The following is a 19641-nucleotide window of genomic DNA, read 5'->3' as shown; positions in this document are numbered from 1 at the left end:
TCGTCTTAATCAATCTGGACAGATCTTTTAGTCAAAATGACTGAAATATTTACACATTTTATAAATTGCCTGAGAGAATCACATTTTACAAATTGACGGTAATACATACACGCTTACAAAGGAAAAGATCTGTGAAAACAACGTCTATCGCGCATTGAAGAATTTCCCAACCAAGACGTAGAGAAACAAGGACGAATCGGTTCAAATGAAGGAAAACAAAATGCAAATATCATAATTACAACCTACCAAATTTATGTGTATAAATTTTAGGCAGCGTCCTTGTTCGAGGAATGTATCCGTGAATATCCACACAAAGGAACAATATCCCACTCGTCTGCAGATGTACAAAGAAACTTATTCGATGTCACGTGTCTCAGTAACAATCAAATATTTTAAAAGATATATGTCGTTTCGGGATATTATAACCCGTGTTCCTTTCTCAACTGATCACTTGGATTGTTTCAGGTGTTTTACATAGGTGTCAAGTCTCAATGGTCGGCTGAGAAAGACCACGTGACAACTATTTTCATAACGTTCACGGTTCCTAAAAAATCCATTGAGTGATAGATAACAATGATCAATCAATCAACGTATTATAAGTTAACCCTTTGAACAAAGTATGTTGTTTTTACATCGGCACTTCACGCCATGGTATGAGTGTATTCCCTTTGTTTTAGTAAACCTAGACATGTAAACACTCACTCTTGACATATCCACTGTGCAAGATAACAGTGATTAATCAATCAACTTATTTCTGTTAATCCTTTGATGACTAGGAACGTTCCGTTGATTTACAAAAAAATAAATCAACTGATCATTCATCTCTTGCTGGGCTGCCACGTGCATGTTACATAACACACATTTCACCTCACTTCAAACCTGGATTTAGATTGAATAATTACCCCAGACACAATAAATGCCAAATGGGAACCTTTGTCAGGTAATCTAAGTGGTGCTACCACTAACTGTACCTGTAATAAATTCATTAACTGAGCATCAAGTGAATGACGACAAATACACAAGTGAAGGGTTATGCGAGAAAACGTGGATGTCAACAAGGGAGTAGTAATCGTATTATCGACGCAAGCCGAAATCCGAAAATGCTTTCACTGGATACTTTTTTTAGTATAAAACTATAACCATCTGGGGTATTTCCAAATGACGACATCCGATGAGCTCCGCCGTTCTTTTTGTCTGCTTGTTTAGGCTGAAGAAATTAATTAACATGCGCCCTTTGTCGAAATCTGTATAGATCACAGTTAACCAATCAGTGTTTATGCAAAAATGCGTAAAACAAATATTGCCTCCAGCCTCCAAGTTTATTTAGCTGTCCTTGTAGACGGTAGCCCGGTCTCTCGTCACGCTCAGTTGCGTTGCGTATCATCCGGGTACTCACGGGGGAAAAAACAATAACAAAGGCAACAACCAGTCCGGGGAATTGCGTTAGATCAGTGCCCCTTTAATTACAACTTTACATACTTCAAGTTAGTAAAAAATATTAGAAGTCTGAATGACATTGTCAAATAACATGGTTAAGATAAGATATATATATATAACTGACGTGGCTCTGCAAACAGCTGTAGTGATCGGTCACGTGATCAACTTTCCCGCCAACACCGACAGGCAACAGATTAAGACAAGACACTGGATAACAACACAAACCAATTCCACATCGATCAACCATCATCCGCTTTAGGTCCGTGTTACAAAAATCCGACAGGCGACAGATTGCGACTGGACACTGGACAGCAAACCAAAACCCAATCCACATCGATCCACCATAATCCGCTCACGTTGAAAGGTAAGCACCTTTCCCCTATCATAACAACGGCGCTTATGATAGCTGTAGCCAAGGTTCGGGTAAAACTGAAGTTTACCAGGTGCAACTTGTATTGTCAATCGGGCAGGCTTGCCTCTTGGGTTGGTTGTGTTAGGGTGAGGGTAGGTTACCACCACCACCCCACCACTCCACCATTGTGTCATGACCCAAATAATGTAAATGACAATAAGCTTAGAAATTTGAAAAAAAACACACAGTTGCTAATTTTGTGTAAATAAAAAGCTCAGCCTCCATCTGTTTAAAAAAAAAAATCAGCCTGAATAAAATGTCTCCACGCTATATGGCCATCCTCATCAATACAGAGTATTTCCTGAGCAAAGCTATACACGTTGACAGAGAGACATGACCCCGAGACACAGTATGCCTGTAACCCTTATTTATTAATAATCTTTTCCAATCTTCCATTTCAAGAGGACATATGATGCAAGTCACTGCTGTGTATCCTTGGACAAGGTTGTTGACTCCACTTGTTCTGTTGTGATATGACTGAAACAGTTGTTGACTGTGATGTGAAATTCCCATAGAGCATCATTTGCCCTTAGTGGATTGGACAAAAATACAACATAAACACATATATAAAGAAAATTAGTTTATTGCAATAACCTAAACTGTCCCAAGGAGGTGACTGGTTTGTCGCTAAGTTACATTTGCTTGGTTTTAGAGTCCTGCTTTTTTTTATATCTTTTGGAATACTGCCTTGAGGTGATTCAAATGTTAAGAAAAACGTTTTAGAAAATATTATGCTGTCATCTACATATATTGATATGTAATTCAAATTCATTTCTGTCAGTGCCTCTGAAATGGTTTGCTGAAACGCCATAGGAGCATTGTTGAGGCCAAAATGGGAGGCGATTGCATTAAAAAATACCTTCGGTTGTAATGAAGGCCGACTTTTGTATCTTGATTTAGTGGTATTTGCGAAAAGCCAATAGCACAATCAAGGACACTAAAATAACAATGGCATGGCTATCCCTAGGACATCAACGCCATTTTCAAAACATGGTAGGGTCACAAGGGGAACAATATTGGCTTAGTAACTGCATTGAGGCAACTGTAATCTACAGCAAATCGGTAAGAGCTCTCACACGTTTTAACCATGACAATAGGAGAGTGGCATTTAGAAGAACTGGGCTAACTGATATTGGCTTCTAACAATTCTTGCAGCTGTCTGGAAAATTCTTTCTCTATGGCTGCGTTTTGACGACACTCTGTAAATAGCCAAGTCTGGACCAGACAATCCAGTGATTGATATCATGATCGTCGATCAATGCATTGGGATCGATGACATGCATCAACCAAGTCAGCGAGCCTGACCACCCGATACTGTTAGTCCCCTCTTACAACAAGCATAGTCCCCTCTTACAACAAGCATAGTCACCTTTTGTGGCTAGCATGGGTTGCTGAAGACTTATTCTGTCCTGGATCTTCACGGCTCCTTTGTGATTAAAGAAATGCATTTTACTGTATACTTGTACTTTCAATATTGTCACTATTTTAAAAATGCTTTTGAGGACAAAAGCTCCACGATGTTCAGGTGTATTGGTATTGAGAAGGTTTTGACATGAGTGAGTGAGGTTTTACGATGCTTTTAACAATATTTCATCAATATCACAGCAGAGGGTTTCACACATTGTACCCATGTTAGGAATGGAACCCGGGTCTTCGGCGTGACGAGCGAATGCTTTAACCACCTGGATACCCAACCGCACCGTTTTGACATGTTCATTTGATTAGTAGGTGTTGGGCAATAAACATTTCTATGGCAAAATTTCTCAGCTAATGATGTCTCCTTCTCCTCCTGTTCTTGGCCTTTCTCCTCGTGGGTCAAGTTTAGGCCTTCATGCTCTACCCTTCAATGTTTACAGTCTGGAGTTTGCAAAGGTTACTCTTCTTTTGGTGATATTGGGCAATCCCTCTTGAAGTGACTTTGTTTGCCACAATTGTAGCACTCTCTAGGCATAACCAGGACCAGCATAATAAAAATCCCTTTATATGGCTGTAATCCTTGGTCATCCCTACCACAAGTTGGTCGCTCCAGATATTTCGGATATCTAGCACCATGTCTGAAAGGAATCTGATCACTAGCTTGGTACTGGAGGTAATCAGGATCATATCCAGAGACAGCTTGCTGAGGCATACATGAGGTGAACAGAGCTCCAGCTCAACCTCAGGACATTTCCTACGAGCGGCACATCCTGCTCGAGGTCGTCCCTACACCAGCACTCGGAATACCAAGCTGACTAATAGTGTAATGCTAGCACATATATAGAAACAAACAACAATGGACAGACAAAGAGACAATGACATTGTTCTGGACATTGGACATATGGGCGTGATGAACCGACACAGTTCAGTGGATGATCAATTAAGGCAATAAATGTCATACTATAAATAACAGTAATTAACGGGAAGTGATATGGTAGCCCAGGTTGGCTGACAGTCAATATACAATGAAATGTTGGTGAGGACTAACAACGGGGATTAGCGTCTTATAAAAAATGGCAAGTAAGTTATGGAGACATATATACTGAACCAAATTAAAAACTTCACAATCCTAAAATTTTAACATTTTGACCAGTTATCATTGTGGGCCCTTATTGTGTATTTAAACAGTAATGGCCACGTATGTCTTCAGATAACACCCGTTTTTGTGCAGGTGAATCGATCAATATCATGTGCACAGCACTATAGTGGCAAAAGTGGTTTTTCACGTGCAACTGGTCACGTGGCCATAATACCGCACGTGTTTTCAGCAATATTGTTAGCAGTCATTAACAAAAAAAGAAAAACACAAGAAAACAATAGTCTTTACGGCCATTTGTCATGCCACGCCTTTCAAATGTGCAACATGAACGTGCAATTAAGTTATGGAGACATATACATGTCATGGCTACAGAGTAATTAGCCTTTGGAATCAAGTGTTCTTCAGACAACGGTTGTCCTAAATCAGTCGCTATGACATATACATGTACCTCAGGTTAGGATCATGTTCCGTGTCTGGAGTCTTGAATACCTCTTCCTTCAGATATTCCATTCCAGACATCTGGACATCAACTTTGCTTTGTCCTGCTCCACGAACATCCTCTTTTGGAGGATGTAGATGCTTGCTGCCCAACTCCGATTGTTGCATTGTCATTGTGCTATATGCACTTCAGATTATAGAATTATTCCTTGATTTGGGGGGTGTGGGGGTGGGGGGGTGGCGGTGGAGCAGTCACTCCCCCAGCTCCACCATCACAGACAATCTGTCCTTGGATGCTGAGCATTCACCACCCTCGCCAAAGTGATGAAGAGAGTGTGGGAGAACAGCAAGGAACTACTGCAAAATGGCACTTTCAAATACATCTGCAAGCGGGACTGCAAGATCTGGGGTAGAATAGGTCTTCAGCCATGCTTGCTGTGAAAGGCGACTATGCTTGTTGTAAGAGGCTACTATGCTTGTCGTAAGACTAACTTGATCGGGTGGTCAGACTGGCTAGCTTGGTTAATGCATGTCATCGTATCCCAATTGTGTGGATCGATACTCATGATGTCAATAACTGGATTGTCTGGTCCAGAACTGGTTATTTACATACCGCCGTCATATTGCTGGAATATTGCTGAGTGCGGCGTTAAACAACAAACAAAACGAACGAATCAAAATGCTAAACATAATATATAATTGCTTTTCACGACCCTTCCCTTGAGGCAATGCTTTTCGTCAATTCTTTACGGGTTTACTAACACTAGTCTTTACTCGTGAATAATCAACGATGCTCTCTTACTAAAAACAATATTATTTCTTACAGATGCAGACAATGCAGATGGAACATCTTGTGGAACAAATGATAGTTAAAGGAATAATTTGTCATCCCACAAGACCAAAGACTCAACTTCGGAAGTTCTTCGAGGAGGAAGTCAGTTTGAACCAGGACGAGATAGCTGAAATAGCTGAACATTTCAACAAACTGAGGAGTGATGTTGTATCATATCTCAACGAGTCAACTCCATGGACGTGGAAAACGTTTTCAGCGGGATCTTACTATGATGGAACCAAGGTACTTTTACATAGTAAGCTGCAGGGCAAAAGAGAGTATACACCCACGTTTGATGGTGGCTAAATATTACAAGGAATGGTAATTCGTTGACGATGCATTTGATACGGGTATCATAGTTGTGTTTTGGACCTTAAGTTTGCAGTGTTTCGGCGACTGTTTTCAGACTAGTAATGTTTTGATAAACGTTTGTATTTTTTTGGTCAAATCCAATTTTCAAGTGTATACTTTCTTTTGCCTGGCAGTTTTTCATCTTGCAGTCTTGCAACGGAGATTTGAAGGTGGCAAGTATTTGTCGAGATTCTGATATACACCTGGAAAGTACTTAGGGACCGGTCATTGGTTAGGGGGTGGAGGGGGTCATTATTTTCAGTACATTAGTGCAACATAAACCTCTGACACCTTGTGACGTAAGAAGAACAGAAATCTGACGTCATTTATTCCATTACATCCTCTAAAAAAGTCCCGATAGTGGCGGCGATACCTCAGTCTGCCAACAGAGGGCGCTGACACAACAGTGACTTTTTCAAGGCTTGACGGGAAAAGCTGAATATGAGATTGGCAATACCTAATACCTTTGATCCAAGATGTCAGCGGAGTGGAACTTCGAATAGGATACTGAAATAGGACAAATTATTGAAAACAAGGAAATGATTCATTCGAAGTTTGAAACAAGCAAAAAAAAAAACCAAACCGACAACCTAATACAAAAAGAAAGAATGCGACGTGAAATGCAAAAACCTGACTTGTAAATTGTAAATATACTTCAGACGAAGGGAGTATGAGTATGACCATTATTCACATGTAGTTGCAAACTGAAATTTATGTGCAGAATGAAATTAAGCATAAACATTTCAAAGGTTCGGTCAGTATTAAGTGATAGACAGACAGACATGTTTATTCAGTAAAAGGCCAATGGCCCAAAATACAGATATGTGAGCATGAAGTTACCCGCCCAACATCATCTAAAGATTTAAGCATTAAATAGCATTGGGAAGGTAATCTGTGGGGTTGAAGATGTAAGAGCCTGCACCAATATTTAATTACTTTAGTCATGTAAGTGAGTTGTAAAGGAAACCTCCCACATTCCCCTAAAACCATATTTGAGCAGGTTGATTTGTTACTTTTAAATAATGCTTACAAGAGGCAATTTGGACAGATTCGATTTTTTTACAATAGCAAGTACCCCAAATTTCAGAGCCATAGGTTAAGATGGGGGTGACCATAGAGTCAAAAACCTTAAACAGATCTGTACAAGTGATATTACCAATTTTCCTTTGAAAAGAGTTAATGGCTAAAATTGCTTTGGTGGCTTGGGATGCTAGAGTAGTTTGTGCCTTACTCCATACAAGCTTAGGTGTAAACATTGAGCCAAGATATCTATAGCTTGAAACAGTTTCAATATGTTCACCATTATAAAACCACTTTTCATAACTGCGAAGATGGCCACCTTGCCTAAATACAATTACTTTTGTTTTTTTAAAGTTAATTTGCATGCCTGTTTTATTACAAAATATTTCCAAAGCATTAATTTTCTTTTGAAGCTGGGCACAACTATCTGAGAGAGCAGAAACATCATCAGCAAAAAGAAGAGCACATAAATTATCTATATCAGGAGAAATATGAATACCTTTACCACCTAATTCCTCAAATACTGTGGACAAATTATTAATAAAAATTAAGAACATTTGTGGGCTTAAGACACAACCTTGGCGAGTACCTACATTACATGGAAACACTTGAGATAAACCTTTGGCTGATCTTACACAGGCTGATAAACCACTGTCCATGGAAACTAGGACATTATAAATGGGACCTGATATACCTACTTTCTTTAATGAATCTAACAGAACATCATGTTTTACAGTGTCGAAAGCTTTCAAAAAATAAATAAAGAGGCAGTCAAATCTTCCCTTCTTTTTGCCAGAATATTTTGTTGTAATAGCTTGTAATGTAAACATATGGTCAATAGTAGAATAGTCAGTTCTAAAACCAGCCTGAGCTTCACTGAGGATGTTATTGGTGTCACACCATAGCTGTAATCTGCTGTTTAGGATAGATGTGATAGATGTAAAAACCTTGCATAAAGTATCTATAAGAGATATTCCTCTGTAGTTGTCTGTATTTGATTTATCACCAGATTTATGTAATGGACAGATTATACTCTTACCCCATGAAGATGGGAAGGAACCAGTAGAGAATATTTGATTAAAAATCTTGGTGAGAATAGGTGCAAGAAGGTTACTGCAGGATTTAATAAATTCATTTGGTATGCCATCTGGACCTGGGGATTTGTTGTTAGGTAGCTTTTTTATGTGGGATAATACTTCTTGTTCAGAGATGGGATGGTTTAAACTATCGGGGGCAGAATCATCATAGAGTGGATACTGGGTGCTATTTTCAGTGGATAAAAGTGATCTAAAATGGTCAAACCATTGCTGGCATGAAATATTTTCAGAAATTGTGTTACCAAATTTGTTTTCTTTAATGATTTTCCAGAAAAGACTTGGGTCAGATCTAGCTGCGACTAATTTGTCCCTCTGAGTTTGTAGATACTGCTGTTTTTTGGAATTGAAACTTTTCTTAAACAAGCGTCTAAAATATCTAAAGCGGTCTAGATCAGCATTGTGGTCTCTATGGGCTCTGAGAGCAGCATACTTATCATGTTTCAAGTTTTCAAGATCTTGGTCCCACCATGGTGGCTGACATAATTTTAATGGTTTGCGGAATTGTGTATAAAGCTTTTTGGTATGGTCAGCAGCACATGAATAATATTAACTATATGAACTAGGGCACTCTCTACATTTGTATCAATCATATCACATAGTGCAGATTTAATATCATAAAAGCCAGCTTTAAAATTATCAAAGAAAGTGTTACCAGAGTCTCTACTCCAGACATACTTACCCGGTATACCATTTACATGGCTCAGTACTGACATCTTGCGGAAGATCATTTTGTGGCAATTTACAATCAGGTTCATATAAACAGTTAAAATCTAGATTAAGACTGCAGTATAATGGAAAGTGGCATGAATTATCTCTTGTACCAGTACCAAAGTCAGTTACATGGGCAATCAGGGATGATGAAGCTAACATATAATCAACAACACTTGCTCCATTGTGTGTTACACAAGTGAACTCTCCTCTCTGATCATTAAAGAGCCTGCCATTAAAGACGTGAAGATTAAAAGAACGACAAAGTTCTGCTAGCTTAACACCATAATTGTTGAAGGCATGACAATCCCTGGATTTTCGAGGCATATCAAACACATCTCCTGGATAATCTGAGGAGTCATATAAAAAATCTAGAGTATCATCTGGTATATAATCTGGGAAGTCTTTAATTCTAGCGTTCAAATCTCCCGCAATAAATATATGCTTATCAGGGTGATCAGAAGTGACTGTGAACAAATAATCTTCTAGGACTGACATGCCATCACAATCAAGGTTTTTGTAAATAGGGGATTCCTCAGGTGATAGATAAGGGAAAATAAGGATCAAATCTTTGTCCCATGACAAGATAGTCGAACGAAGTAACAAAACAACACAGTTTTCAAACGACTCATACAGTCTACTTACACATTTGGTTTTTACTAATATTTCTTTCACAAAAACAGTCACACCGCCACTGTATCGGCCCAACCGATGCAGTTTCTCACGAACACAGTTGAACGTACAATAGCCATGAAGAAAATCTGAGAAATCGTTGTAATTGCGCACAAATGATTCACACAAACCTATTATGTCAAAGGAAGCAAAATACCTTTTGAGTTCAAAGTCAGATGTGTACTTCAAAAGTCCTTCAATATTCCATGATAAAACAGAGAGTTCATGTTTGTTTACCATATTGTCACTTGGGCCTCGGCCTGGACATTAGCTGCTTGGAGTGGCCTCCCTCGGAGGGCTATTTTCGGAGCCACGTCGTGTAAACAAACTTCCACGTGGTGAGGTGTTAACAGCTTGTCCGAGCGTTAATGATGGAGGGCGTGTCGTCTTGTCGAAATTTGAGGGTTTACCACCGATTTGTGAAATGGATCCTTTTGAATGATCATAGATAAAAGTCGCCCCCTCAACTATGAGTTTGTTTTGTCTCATTTTAACATTTTTTCCGGAGTCCCTGGCTTGGGTATACCAGTGTGATAGCAGACGCCGCTCTTCCCGTACCTTCTTAGTGAAGTCTTCAGTGACCCTCACTCCCTCTCCACCTCGTAGATGGCTCTTATCCGACGATTTCATGAAATTAGCGATGATAGGGGATCCGGCTTTTCTAGGATTAAGACGATGGGCTCTAACAATCACTACCCTATCTATCTCGTCGTCGGACATGCCTAGTGAGTCATACATAAAGTCCTTGACTTTCCTCTCCGACTGCTCCCAGGTTTCCCGTTTCTCCGTCGATACCGTGAAAAATTAGATTATTCCTCCTACTACGGGATTCGAGATCCTCTATACGGTCTTCGAGTTTATTCACCTTGCGATGTAGTTCATCATTTTGAGAACTCAACTCGTCGTCTTGCTTGCGAAATTCGGCAGCCATGTTTTCGACTTTTGTATCGAGCGAGTCAAACTTCGTGTGCATCGATTTTATATCAGTCTCACGATCTAAACCGAGGGCTCCACCACTGTCCGCAGTGAGAGTTTGTTGAGTTGATTTCGAGCCTCTCGGCCCCGGGTTCACCTCCACAGATCCACACGTCACCAGTAGCACGCTGAGGAGTAAAAGTAGCCTCAAACACCTAGAAACTGCACTTTTCTCCATACTTAGTCCATGCAAACTTCTTTTTGCTTTATCGGGTTGAGAAAAGGTACCAATTTTAATTCGATATTTAGTTAATTCAATACCCATGGCGGAGCAGTTCAAAACACGACCTGCTCGTTTGCTCGCGCATGCGCCCTTCATCAACGAGTGGAAGTTGTTTATCGTACAATAAAACACTGCAGCATCCTCGTGGCTTATTCTCCCTACAATGTTTTATTGTACGATAAACAACTCCCACTCGTTGTTTATTTCCTATATGAGATAGCAACATTATGTACAGCCTCTTTAAGGTTGATGATAAAATGTACACGCTTTAAAAATATTTACCCATATATAGAATACTAAACGAGCTCCCTTGTAATACCAATTTTATGAAACGAGTGAATTGTTGTGGTATCTAATGAGCGAAGGTTTTTAGAATTTCACTGTCGTGTGTGAATAGGCTGACACCTACACGATCCACGGCATAATATCCAACTGAGTTTTACAGAATAATACTTCAGACACGTCAAACGTTGAAAGGAATTAATTTACTACCATACCACGGTCCACCTAATTTGTAGTATTTTGTTGCAAAATCCATCGGCGAAACAATGCCATGTGACGTCAGCCTAGCAACAAGGTTGCTGGGGTCATCGGGTGTGCATAAGCTCCCCTCAGTGATTTATCATCTCCTCACGCAATGTCGTTGAATAAGCCAAGGGATATTGAGAGCTTTCAATGTTTGTTGGTATTACACAATGTGTAATACAGCTGTATGTTTATTAAACGGGTGATCTCTTCACGGGCATGTAATAAATTTAAATAATGATGACTCATTATGAACCGACCTCGACAATGTCTGACAAGTCCATTTTATGCACAGGTGGGTATTTCCCGCATATTCTCACAATCCTCACGTCGATTACCTGTACCTTTTCTCCAAATACTGATTGTCATATCTCTCCCGGTATGGGATGAGATCGTTCGGTCATCGCGTTTATCTGCGTTGCCCAGCTACATCTATGGGGAACAACTCACTAGACACTCCCCTCTCAAAAATAACGTCGTCCAATGTACGACGTTATCAAGTTGCACGCGTATGTTTGAATCTCCAGATGAATCTCATCATAGAACAATGTTATATCGTGAAATAAACCACGCTTCGTTTTTCATTGTTATTTATCGCGTAGCTATTTTATATGTTTATAAATAAGGAACTGTAGAAGGGGTCAAATTATACGCAGTACTTGCAGAATTCATAGAATGCTAAGATATGTGTCGAGAGATGACACACGGCATGAAATGGAAATCCATAGGGTCATTGTAGAGCCTTTGACATTGTGACTTCATCGGTTACCATTACATCACAATCAAATGACACCTCTTATCTCAGCCTCTATGCTTGTTAACTGTACTTTTTACCGTGATGACTCTAGGCCCTGTTGTACAAAGTGATCTTAGCCCTACGGCTGTCATAAGCCTATGTTAAAGTATGGCAGTTACGATCACCTCCACGCTAAGATCCCTTTGTGCAACAGGGCCCTGGTTACTACTTTTTACAAACCGAATAAGTTGGAAGAATGATTTTGGACGTTTAGTAGCAGTTCAACCTCATCTCTTTTTATAACAAATATGTCAACACTTATCGATGAAAATTTAGAATCCCTCGACAAGCCTCGAAGTTATCAGGTTATAAATTTTATACAATTGTTTATTTATAAGACACTCTCGTGAAATTCTTCATGTAATTGTGTTCCAGACTGTATCAGCTACAAACACCTTTGAAATATATAGAGGATATTTCTATGTTCTTACCTAACCAAACTGCCAAATATCATGTGTAACTCATCCAGGGTCCTGACATAAACGTATATATTTTTAGTTCTGCAGTCACTTGTCCATTTTTTGGATTTATCATGTATTTTCTTGGTCATATCAATGATTATATTTTTAAAAGACTGAAACTTGTTCCGGCAGTATTATTTCACTTGAGTGAGATAACAATTTCATTTTTTCAGTCAAATACTGTAACAGTATTTCGTCACTAACCAATACCCAATACTTTCAGTATTCCTGAAACAAAATAAGAGCATGAATTTGCATTGTTCCTTAATACCATATTGTTATGTTCTACATGGGCAAACTGCGGTATATAATACCAGAGGTTATACTGCGTTCCAGGTTTCCAGACCAAATGAGATGGACTGCCAACTGATTCCATCCTTTGTTGACGCGGTAACGCCAGACTACGAACGTTGCCAGCCTAGCCACTGCAGGCTGAAGGTTAACAACGATGAAGAACACCACCTTCACAAATACTGTGATGAAGGCTTTATGAACATGGAAAAGTTCAGAAGATACATCTTTTGCAAGCTGGATAAATTTCAGAGCGGGCAAAGAATTAAAAGTAGTGTTTTCTTAATGAAATTCTTTCCTTGTTTGATAGCACTGTATATTAAGTAACTTTCTTTTAATATTGTCAATAATCTTAAACACCGGGGAGACTCCGGGTTAGAATATGCAATCTATGTTAGCCGTATGAAGCGACAAAATGGCTCCGTGATTTGGTTGATTGTGTGTCACTGATGTACATGGTGTTGTTGCTCAGAATAGCAATTGCTTGTTTGTCAGTAATAGATCAGAATCTTGCTGGATGCAGCAATGAACAACCAACAAATAAGAAAGGTTAAAAAAATTACTCTCCCCTATGGTGTGACAGGATCCAATGACCGAGGACCCGAATCCCATATTCATCCTGATAATGATTCTAGGATTGTCAGCATATGCTGGTGTGTTTCACCGAGAAAGACCTTCACCTAAGACCTGCATCACTTTCCTCCCACACCAGGCTGACCCCACAATGTATATCAAAAATACTGTTCATTTACAGAGGTTTCATTGTGACCATCCAATCCCCTTTCATTTCAGAGGATCTTACGTATGACAAAAGTCCATCGTACCGCGTCATCTACAAGACAACGGCTGACCTGCCAGACATTGAGATTGACTTTGTCGCAGCCATCCATGTTGACGAGTGGCCAGATTTCCCTCTGGCCAACAATTTACGAACGAAACTATCCAGGGATTTGCCCAGCGAGGTTGATCCAAAAGGGATCATGGATGAGGGCTTCAATACCGTGATGAAGCTTTGCAAGGGTATATATAACTACTGAATGGCAGTACATCTGTCAGCAAAATATGCCAAACCAGCGTATTTTGTGTGCTCAAATTCAAACCCGAATGTGGCACAAAAACAATCTCGATTCTGTGTTTAAGTTCAAAATATATATAACTACCAATGTATCAGCTGTTGAATGCAAATGACGTCACAGTATATTAACTTACAGGTGGTCATCGAGTCATACTAACAGGCTGGAAGACCTACGGTAACACATGGCCTAAATACGTCAGAATGGGATCCCCTTTCTACACACACTAGGGGCATAGCACCTTGAATAAACGCAGAACAGTTAATTGAGTGAACATTGTATAGTGTCTTATTGGTACAGAAAGCCAACACATACGCCATTTGTGAAACTGCTGTCTGTGGATAACTCTAAATGAGTACTAAAACATATGTAAAGTTTGCATTTGACGTGATTATATTGTTTACAGGGTACAAAGGCGTTCTGCCGTTTTTCTATGATATTTCAACGATTTGTTGTTTGTTTAAGCTGATGTTCCGGACAAGGCTCTCCAGTGGAAGATGAGCTTCACCTATGCAGAGAAAATGCTTTCGAAGCACGCAGACAAGAAATGCTGGAAGCCAGTTATAAGAATTATCAAGAGGGCAAAGGAGATCGCAAAAGGTGACAGTGATTTATCCGACACATCCAGCATATCAAAGCAGATCAAAAAAGCTGCTGAGTACACAAAAAGGCATTTCTTCCCTGACAGCGATGACAGATTGGGCCTGGGGACGTACCCGATACGCATGTTGATGTGGACCCTGATGTATGACAGAGAGTTAGGAAGAGGGTACACAGCCTGGCAGAACTCAGACACGCTTGAAGAACTGCATTTCAGTCTTAGACAATTTAGAAAGATGCTAGTTGGAAATCTACCGATTCCGAATCTGTTTATGCCCCTAATGGCCGATACCATGACAACTGCAAGACATGATGATAAACGTTTCATGTACATCATGACGTTGGTCATTGGCGTACTGTTTTCTGAACAACCAGATGATTAAAGGTACCTGTTGCATTGCATCTCCAGGTCTACCTATCCTGCTGCTACAAATGCAACATAAGAAACTTCAAGTTTGATATATTTGGAATCAGTATCATTTTTTTACTATTGCCATTTTCTGTGTTTTCTAAGTGTTAAAGAGAGGCTCAGGTCAGTTGGCACTCCTAGCTAATTTGTTTTATAGTCATTCAAAACGCACTTTATCAGGGTATGAAACTCCCAAAAAATTCAGCCAGACCACAGGACTGGCTAGCTGAAATACTTGCCAGCCCTGACCAAAACCTGCCTGCCCACTATAATCATATGTGTTCTGAAGCGTCCGGGAACAATTGTCCGGGAACAAGTTTCATGTTCCTGGACACAGTGGTTGACGCATTGGTACACAACAGCTTCGCGGAAAGTGTTAAAGTTGGCATGCAGCACGTGCTTCTTGCTGGATGAGCGCAAAATGCGCATGCTCTAGAAACAGTTTATTCCAGTTGGCTTCTGGCATTCATATGGGCAAGGAGTAAATGGATATCTCTCTCTAAGTTAGCAAATAGTGAATTAGAAAATTACAGAAATAGAATAGAATAGAATAGAAATAGTTGAGAGAGTTACCCATTTACATTGTTACCATACGGCAACTTCACTTTTAGTTTCAAATCCATTTCATTTGATCTTATCACATTTTCATTGTTTAGTTGATTACAAGGGGATTTCACGTTTAGTTGATTGCAAGGTAAGTTTTCATGTTTAGTTTAGTTCAGTCTTCCACTGCGAACCAATATGTTTCTCAGGATAATTTAATTAAAAATATGAAAACTGATTGCTTGTAGCATAAGCGCATCGCTAAATGTTAGGTTGTCTAAAAGCTAACGGGATTTCTTTTTGGTTATATTTTATCATTCTTCTTTACATGTGAATTAATGCTTATCATCGGGAAATATTTAGAATATTTTCACCTATGAAATATGACCCGACCGTCGGGCAGGGGGATTTGAAAATCTGGCAGCCCGAGTTGAAATCAACCCGTCTCGGACGGTTGGGCAGGCAGGTATTTCGAACGCTGACTTTATAATTCTTATTCTTTTGTGTTTAACAATCTAGCAGTTGATGAATACCGGTGTGAGAGAGTGGGATTTCCCCCCTAGCCTAAATTCCCCCCGGAAAAGGGGCTATATAGCCTAATTTCCCCCCCGGAAAAAGGGCTATATAGCTAAATTTCCCCCGGGGGAAAAATGACTACATAGCCATATTTCCGCTTTAGAGTCAGATTTCCCCCCTTAACACAAGGGGGAAGTATGGCTATATAGCAGAATTTCCCCTATATACCTCAGATTTTTCAATGCAGTTTTAAAAAACATAACCTACTGCACCATTTAACAAACATTGATCAAACAGCACTACCACTGTAGATAGTGAGTATGATTCAGAAACGGAACAGCAAATATGACAACTGAAGAGGAAAGAATATTCATTTACCTGACAAAGGACAAGTATCCCGAGAGTTTCGCTAAAACAGATAAGCGTAAATTGAGGTCAAAAGCCAAATCCTATAAAGATAAAAATGGAAAGCTATTGTGGATAAACAGGAAAAACGTAGAACGGGAAGTCATAATTCTGAAGGACCAGCATGGTGTTTTGCTCAGGGAGTTTCACGATATGGGTGGCCATTTGGGCAAAGAAAAAACATATGCCAAACTTGCAGCTGTGGTCTACTGAAAGTGCCTCTATAAAGATGTATCAGAGTACATATCGTCATGTGTGCAGTGTCAAAAGGCAGCTGTGAAGTTCAATAAAGAAGAAAATGAAGAACTCCACCCTATACCAGTTATTTCGCCATGGTACCATGTCGGTATTGATCTGATCACTATGCCAAGATCTAAATTGGGCAACGTTTACATTCTCACAATTGTGGATTACTTTTCAAAGTGGCCAGAATGTGTTGCAATCCCCGACAAGTCTGCTGCAACTGTTGCGAGGTATGAAGTGTGCTTACGGTTAGGCTTTTCGTCTGTGTATAGCAGCGACCAGGGTAGAGAATTTGTCAACGTGGTGGTTGGTGATCTTGTCAAGGTAGCTGGTGCTTCACAGCGCATTTCAACAGCCTATCGCCCGCAAACGAACGGTCTCGTTGAGAGGTTTAACCAGACTATCCAGAGAATGATCCTTAAAATCTGCAATCAACAACAAGATGATTGGGATATCCACCTTCAGGAACTACTATTTGCATACAGAACATCACCCCAGAAAAGCAGCAAGCTTACACCATTTGAAGTGATGTACGGTCGGAAGGCTGTGTCCTCGCTGACCGGAGAAATCAATGACAATATCCAGTTTGTGAATTCCGAGGCTGACATGAACAGGTGTGTTGAACATCTTGCTGATGTAAGGGAAAAGTTGAAGAAACGGTGCAAATCAAACATTCAGATGGCCCAAGTTGAACAGTGCAGCCAATTCAAGAAGAGAAGGACACATTCACCACGGCCCTTTGAAGTTGGAGCACAAGTTCTTCTGTTCAATGCCAGGAAGGCGTCAAGGAAAGGCTCTAAATTACAACAGACGTTGCGGTCCTCCAGACGCTTAATGGTGTTATTCTTGGACTAAAGTACAATGTGAAACTTCTGAAGCGTTTCATTGAAAGACCTGTTCAAGGACATACCGAACACGTTATTCCGACACAAGAAGAAGAAAGCAGCAAAGCTGTTTCGTGTTCGGAGGCTGGTGCAACAGTTGTTTGTGAAGACCAGGCATCTAATGCAGAGGAAATGTCAGATACTGACGAAGACCAGCCATCTCATGCAGATCACATGTCAGATACAGACAGTGTGAAGTATAACAAAACCAGTGATCTCCAATATTTCAATCCTGTCGATCATGAGTGGCAAACAGAAAAGGCAAAGGTTGTAGCGAAAAGACCACGGAGTGGAAAGAAACACCCAACATTTGTGTGTCTACCTGTCCTTGCCAAGCCCTCCAAGATTGAGCCAATGAGAGGCGATGGAAATTGCTATTTCCGAGCCATAAGCCAAGCCTTATTTGGTGTGCAGAAGTATCACCTCTCTGTTCGAAATGCAAACGTTACTTTGATGGTGGAACACCATGAGCAAATAAAGAAGCATTTTGGAGAAAGCTATCTGGAAAACAGTGGAATGGATATTGATGGCAAATGGGCCACAGAAGTTGAGATTCTTTCAACAGCAGCAATTCTCAACACCAACATTCAAATATGGTCCAAATCAGGCTCCTCGATGAAGTGGCTTTGTTACAAGTCTGAAACTCTTGGACAAGTATCAATGACAGAGAAGTGCATTTATCTGTGCAATAACAGTGGAGTACATTTTGACTATGTCACCTACACAGGACAATAAACATAATATTCATTTCAAAGCTGTGTTCATGTGTGAAAACAGACTCATTTTATCCAAACAATTTTTGGAAGTATCCACTTTACGTGTTTAAAATTTGACATTATCTGACATGTCCTATATTTTTGTTATCCTAATTATTATAATATTGTCTGATTGAGTTATTTTGTTTGTTAACTTCCATTACAAATGTGTTTTTTGACAGATGACAGTTGATTGCACTGTTTATAACCTTTCTTCATTTTTATTACATCACCTACACAGGACAGTGATATAACAAATATTTATTTCAAAGTTGAGTTCATGTGTGAATTTAGACTCATTTTATCAAAACCCTTATGGTACTATTAACTTTGATTTCTTAATATTGACGTTATCTACCAGATCCTATATTTTTGTTATCATTATTATTATATTGCCTAGTTTAGGTTATTTTGTTTGTTTAAATCCATTATGCCACTTTCACAAGGTCATTAGTATTCAGTAAAATGAATAAAATTCCTTTTACATAGTTATTCTGTTCACCAATGTTATGGTTTTGATGGTGCTGAAAATTTCACTGTCGCCTTTATCATGCTGAAGAGCAAGAGGTCCCAGGTTCGAACCCCGTTAGTGTTATTTAGAATATAGCTTTATTACCCCGAGGTGAATTCGGATTATATTTGAAGTGAAAAGAGTATACATACACTCATTACGAACAATACAATTTCAGACCAACACATATATCTGCACTCATACATAGCACTCCATGCAAACTTACATAACACTCCATGCATACAAACATACACACAGAACATACATGCATAACATAAAGCAACAAAATATGCACTATTAAAGAAGATATATTATGAATTAACACTAGCACATAAGAATTAAACAATGATTAAGAGACAGGTTTGACTTGGTTCATCATTTAAAAATAAAATACTAACGGGAACAAATGAAGATTTGGCTCTATTTGATTTAAAACAAGGTACACTATATCTCTTCCAGATGGTAAAACGCCATAACAAGGGTATAAAAAGTGATTTGGTTGGTCTAAAATTCTATTTGCAAGCTGTAAAACACGTTGATTGTAAAGAGAGTCCAGACTGTTGAATTTGCATCCTGAGATTTTGCTAGCCACTGTAGTTATTTTAGTTATTTAACCTAAGGGCTGACATTAGTACAGGTCCTAAAAGTGTTGTCGCAAGCATAGCCTGCAGTTCACAACCCTGTGCGCTAAACAGCATCCGCTCATCAGCTGGTAAATGAACAGAGGACGGAAACAGTACTCACGTATATATCTTCCACTGAAACACGAGTTGAAAAACTTGCGGGGTCACCTTTGGCAAGTAATCTTGTTCATGCATGCCTCTGTCCACAAACAGTAAATGGGTACCAAGGAGTTAATGTGGTAATGTGAATGGGTAATCTAGCGCCTGACAGGCAGCTTTGGTTGCATATTTCACATGTAGCTGGGAAGTTCTGGAATGCAAAATAT

The 19641-nt window shown here is 39.5% G+C and overlaps 2 protein-coding genes across 2 annotated transcripts; both read left to right on the top strand.

Annotated features, from left to right (window-relative positions):
• The first annotated feature begins 1315 nt into the window (after window positions 1–1315).
• Window positions 1316–15698, top strand: LOC124133252 (cyclic GMP-AMP synthase-like). Its single transcript, XM_046497584.2, has 5 exons — window positions 1316–1801; window positions 5629–5877; window positions 12799–13024; window positions 13546–13773; window positions 14292–15698. Exons 2-5 carry the CDS (start codon window positions 5629–5631, stop codon window positions 14807–14809), a joined length of 1221 nt encoding a protein of 406 aa, XP_046353540.2. The 5' UTR covers window positions 1316–1801; the 3' UTR covers window positions 14810–15698.
• A 1654-nt stretch (window positions 15699–17352) lies between these two features.
• On the top strand, window positions 17353–18669 carry LOC125382141 (OVARIAN TUMOR DOMAIN-containing deubiquitinating enzyme 7-like). The gene has a single exon (XM_048400548.1). The coding sequence runs from the start codon at window positions 17559–17561 to the stop codon at window positions 18159–18161; it is 603 nt and encodes a 200-aa protein (XP_048256505.1). The 5' UTR covers window positions 17353–17558; the 3' UTR covers window positions 18162–18669.
• The last annotated feature ends 972 nt before the right edge of the window (window positions 18670–19641 follow it).

Source organism: Haliotis rufescens, unplaced genomic scaffold (assembly GCF_023055435.1).
Source record: "Haliotis rufescens isolate VD_foot unplaced genomic scaffold, xgHalRufe1.0.p SCAF_2, whole genome shotgun sequence".
NCBI lineage: Eukaryota > Metazoa > Mollusca > Gastropoda > Lepetellida > Haliotidae > Haliotis > Haliotis rufescens.
This window is presented reverse-complemented; position numbering and strand designations above follow the sequence as displayed.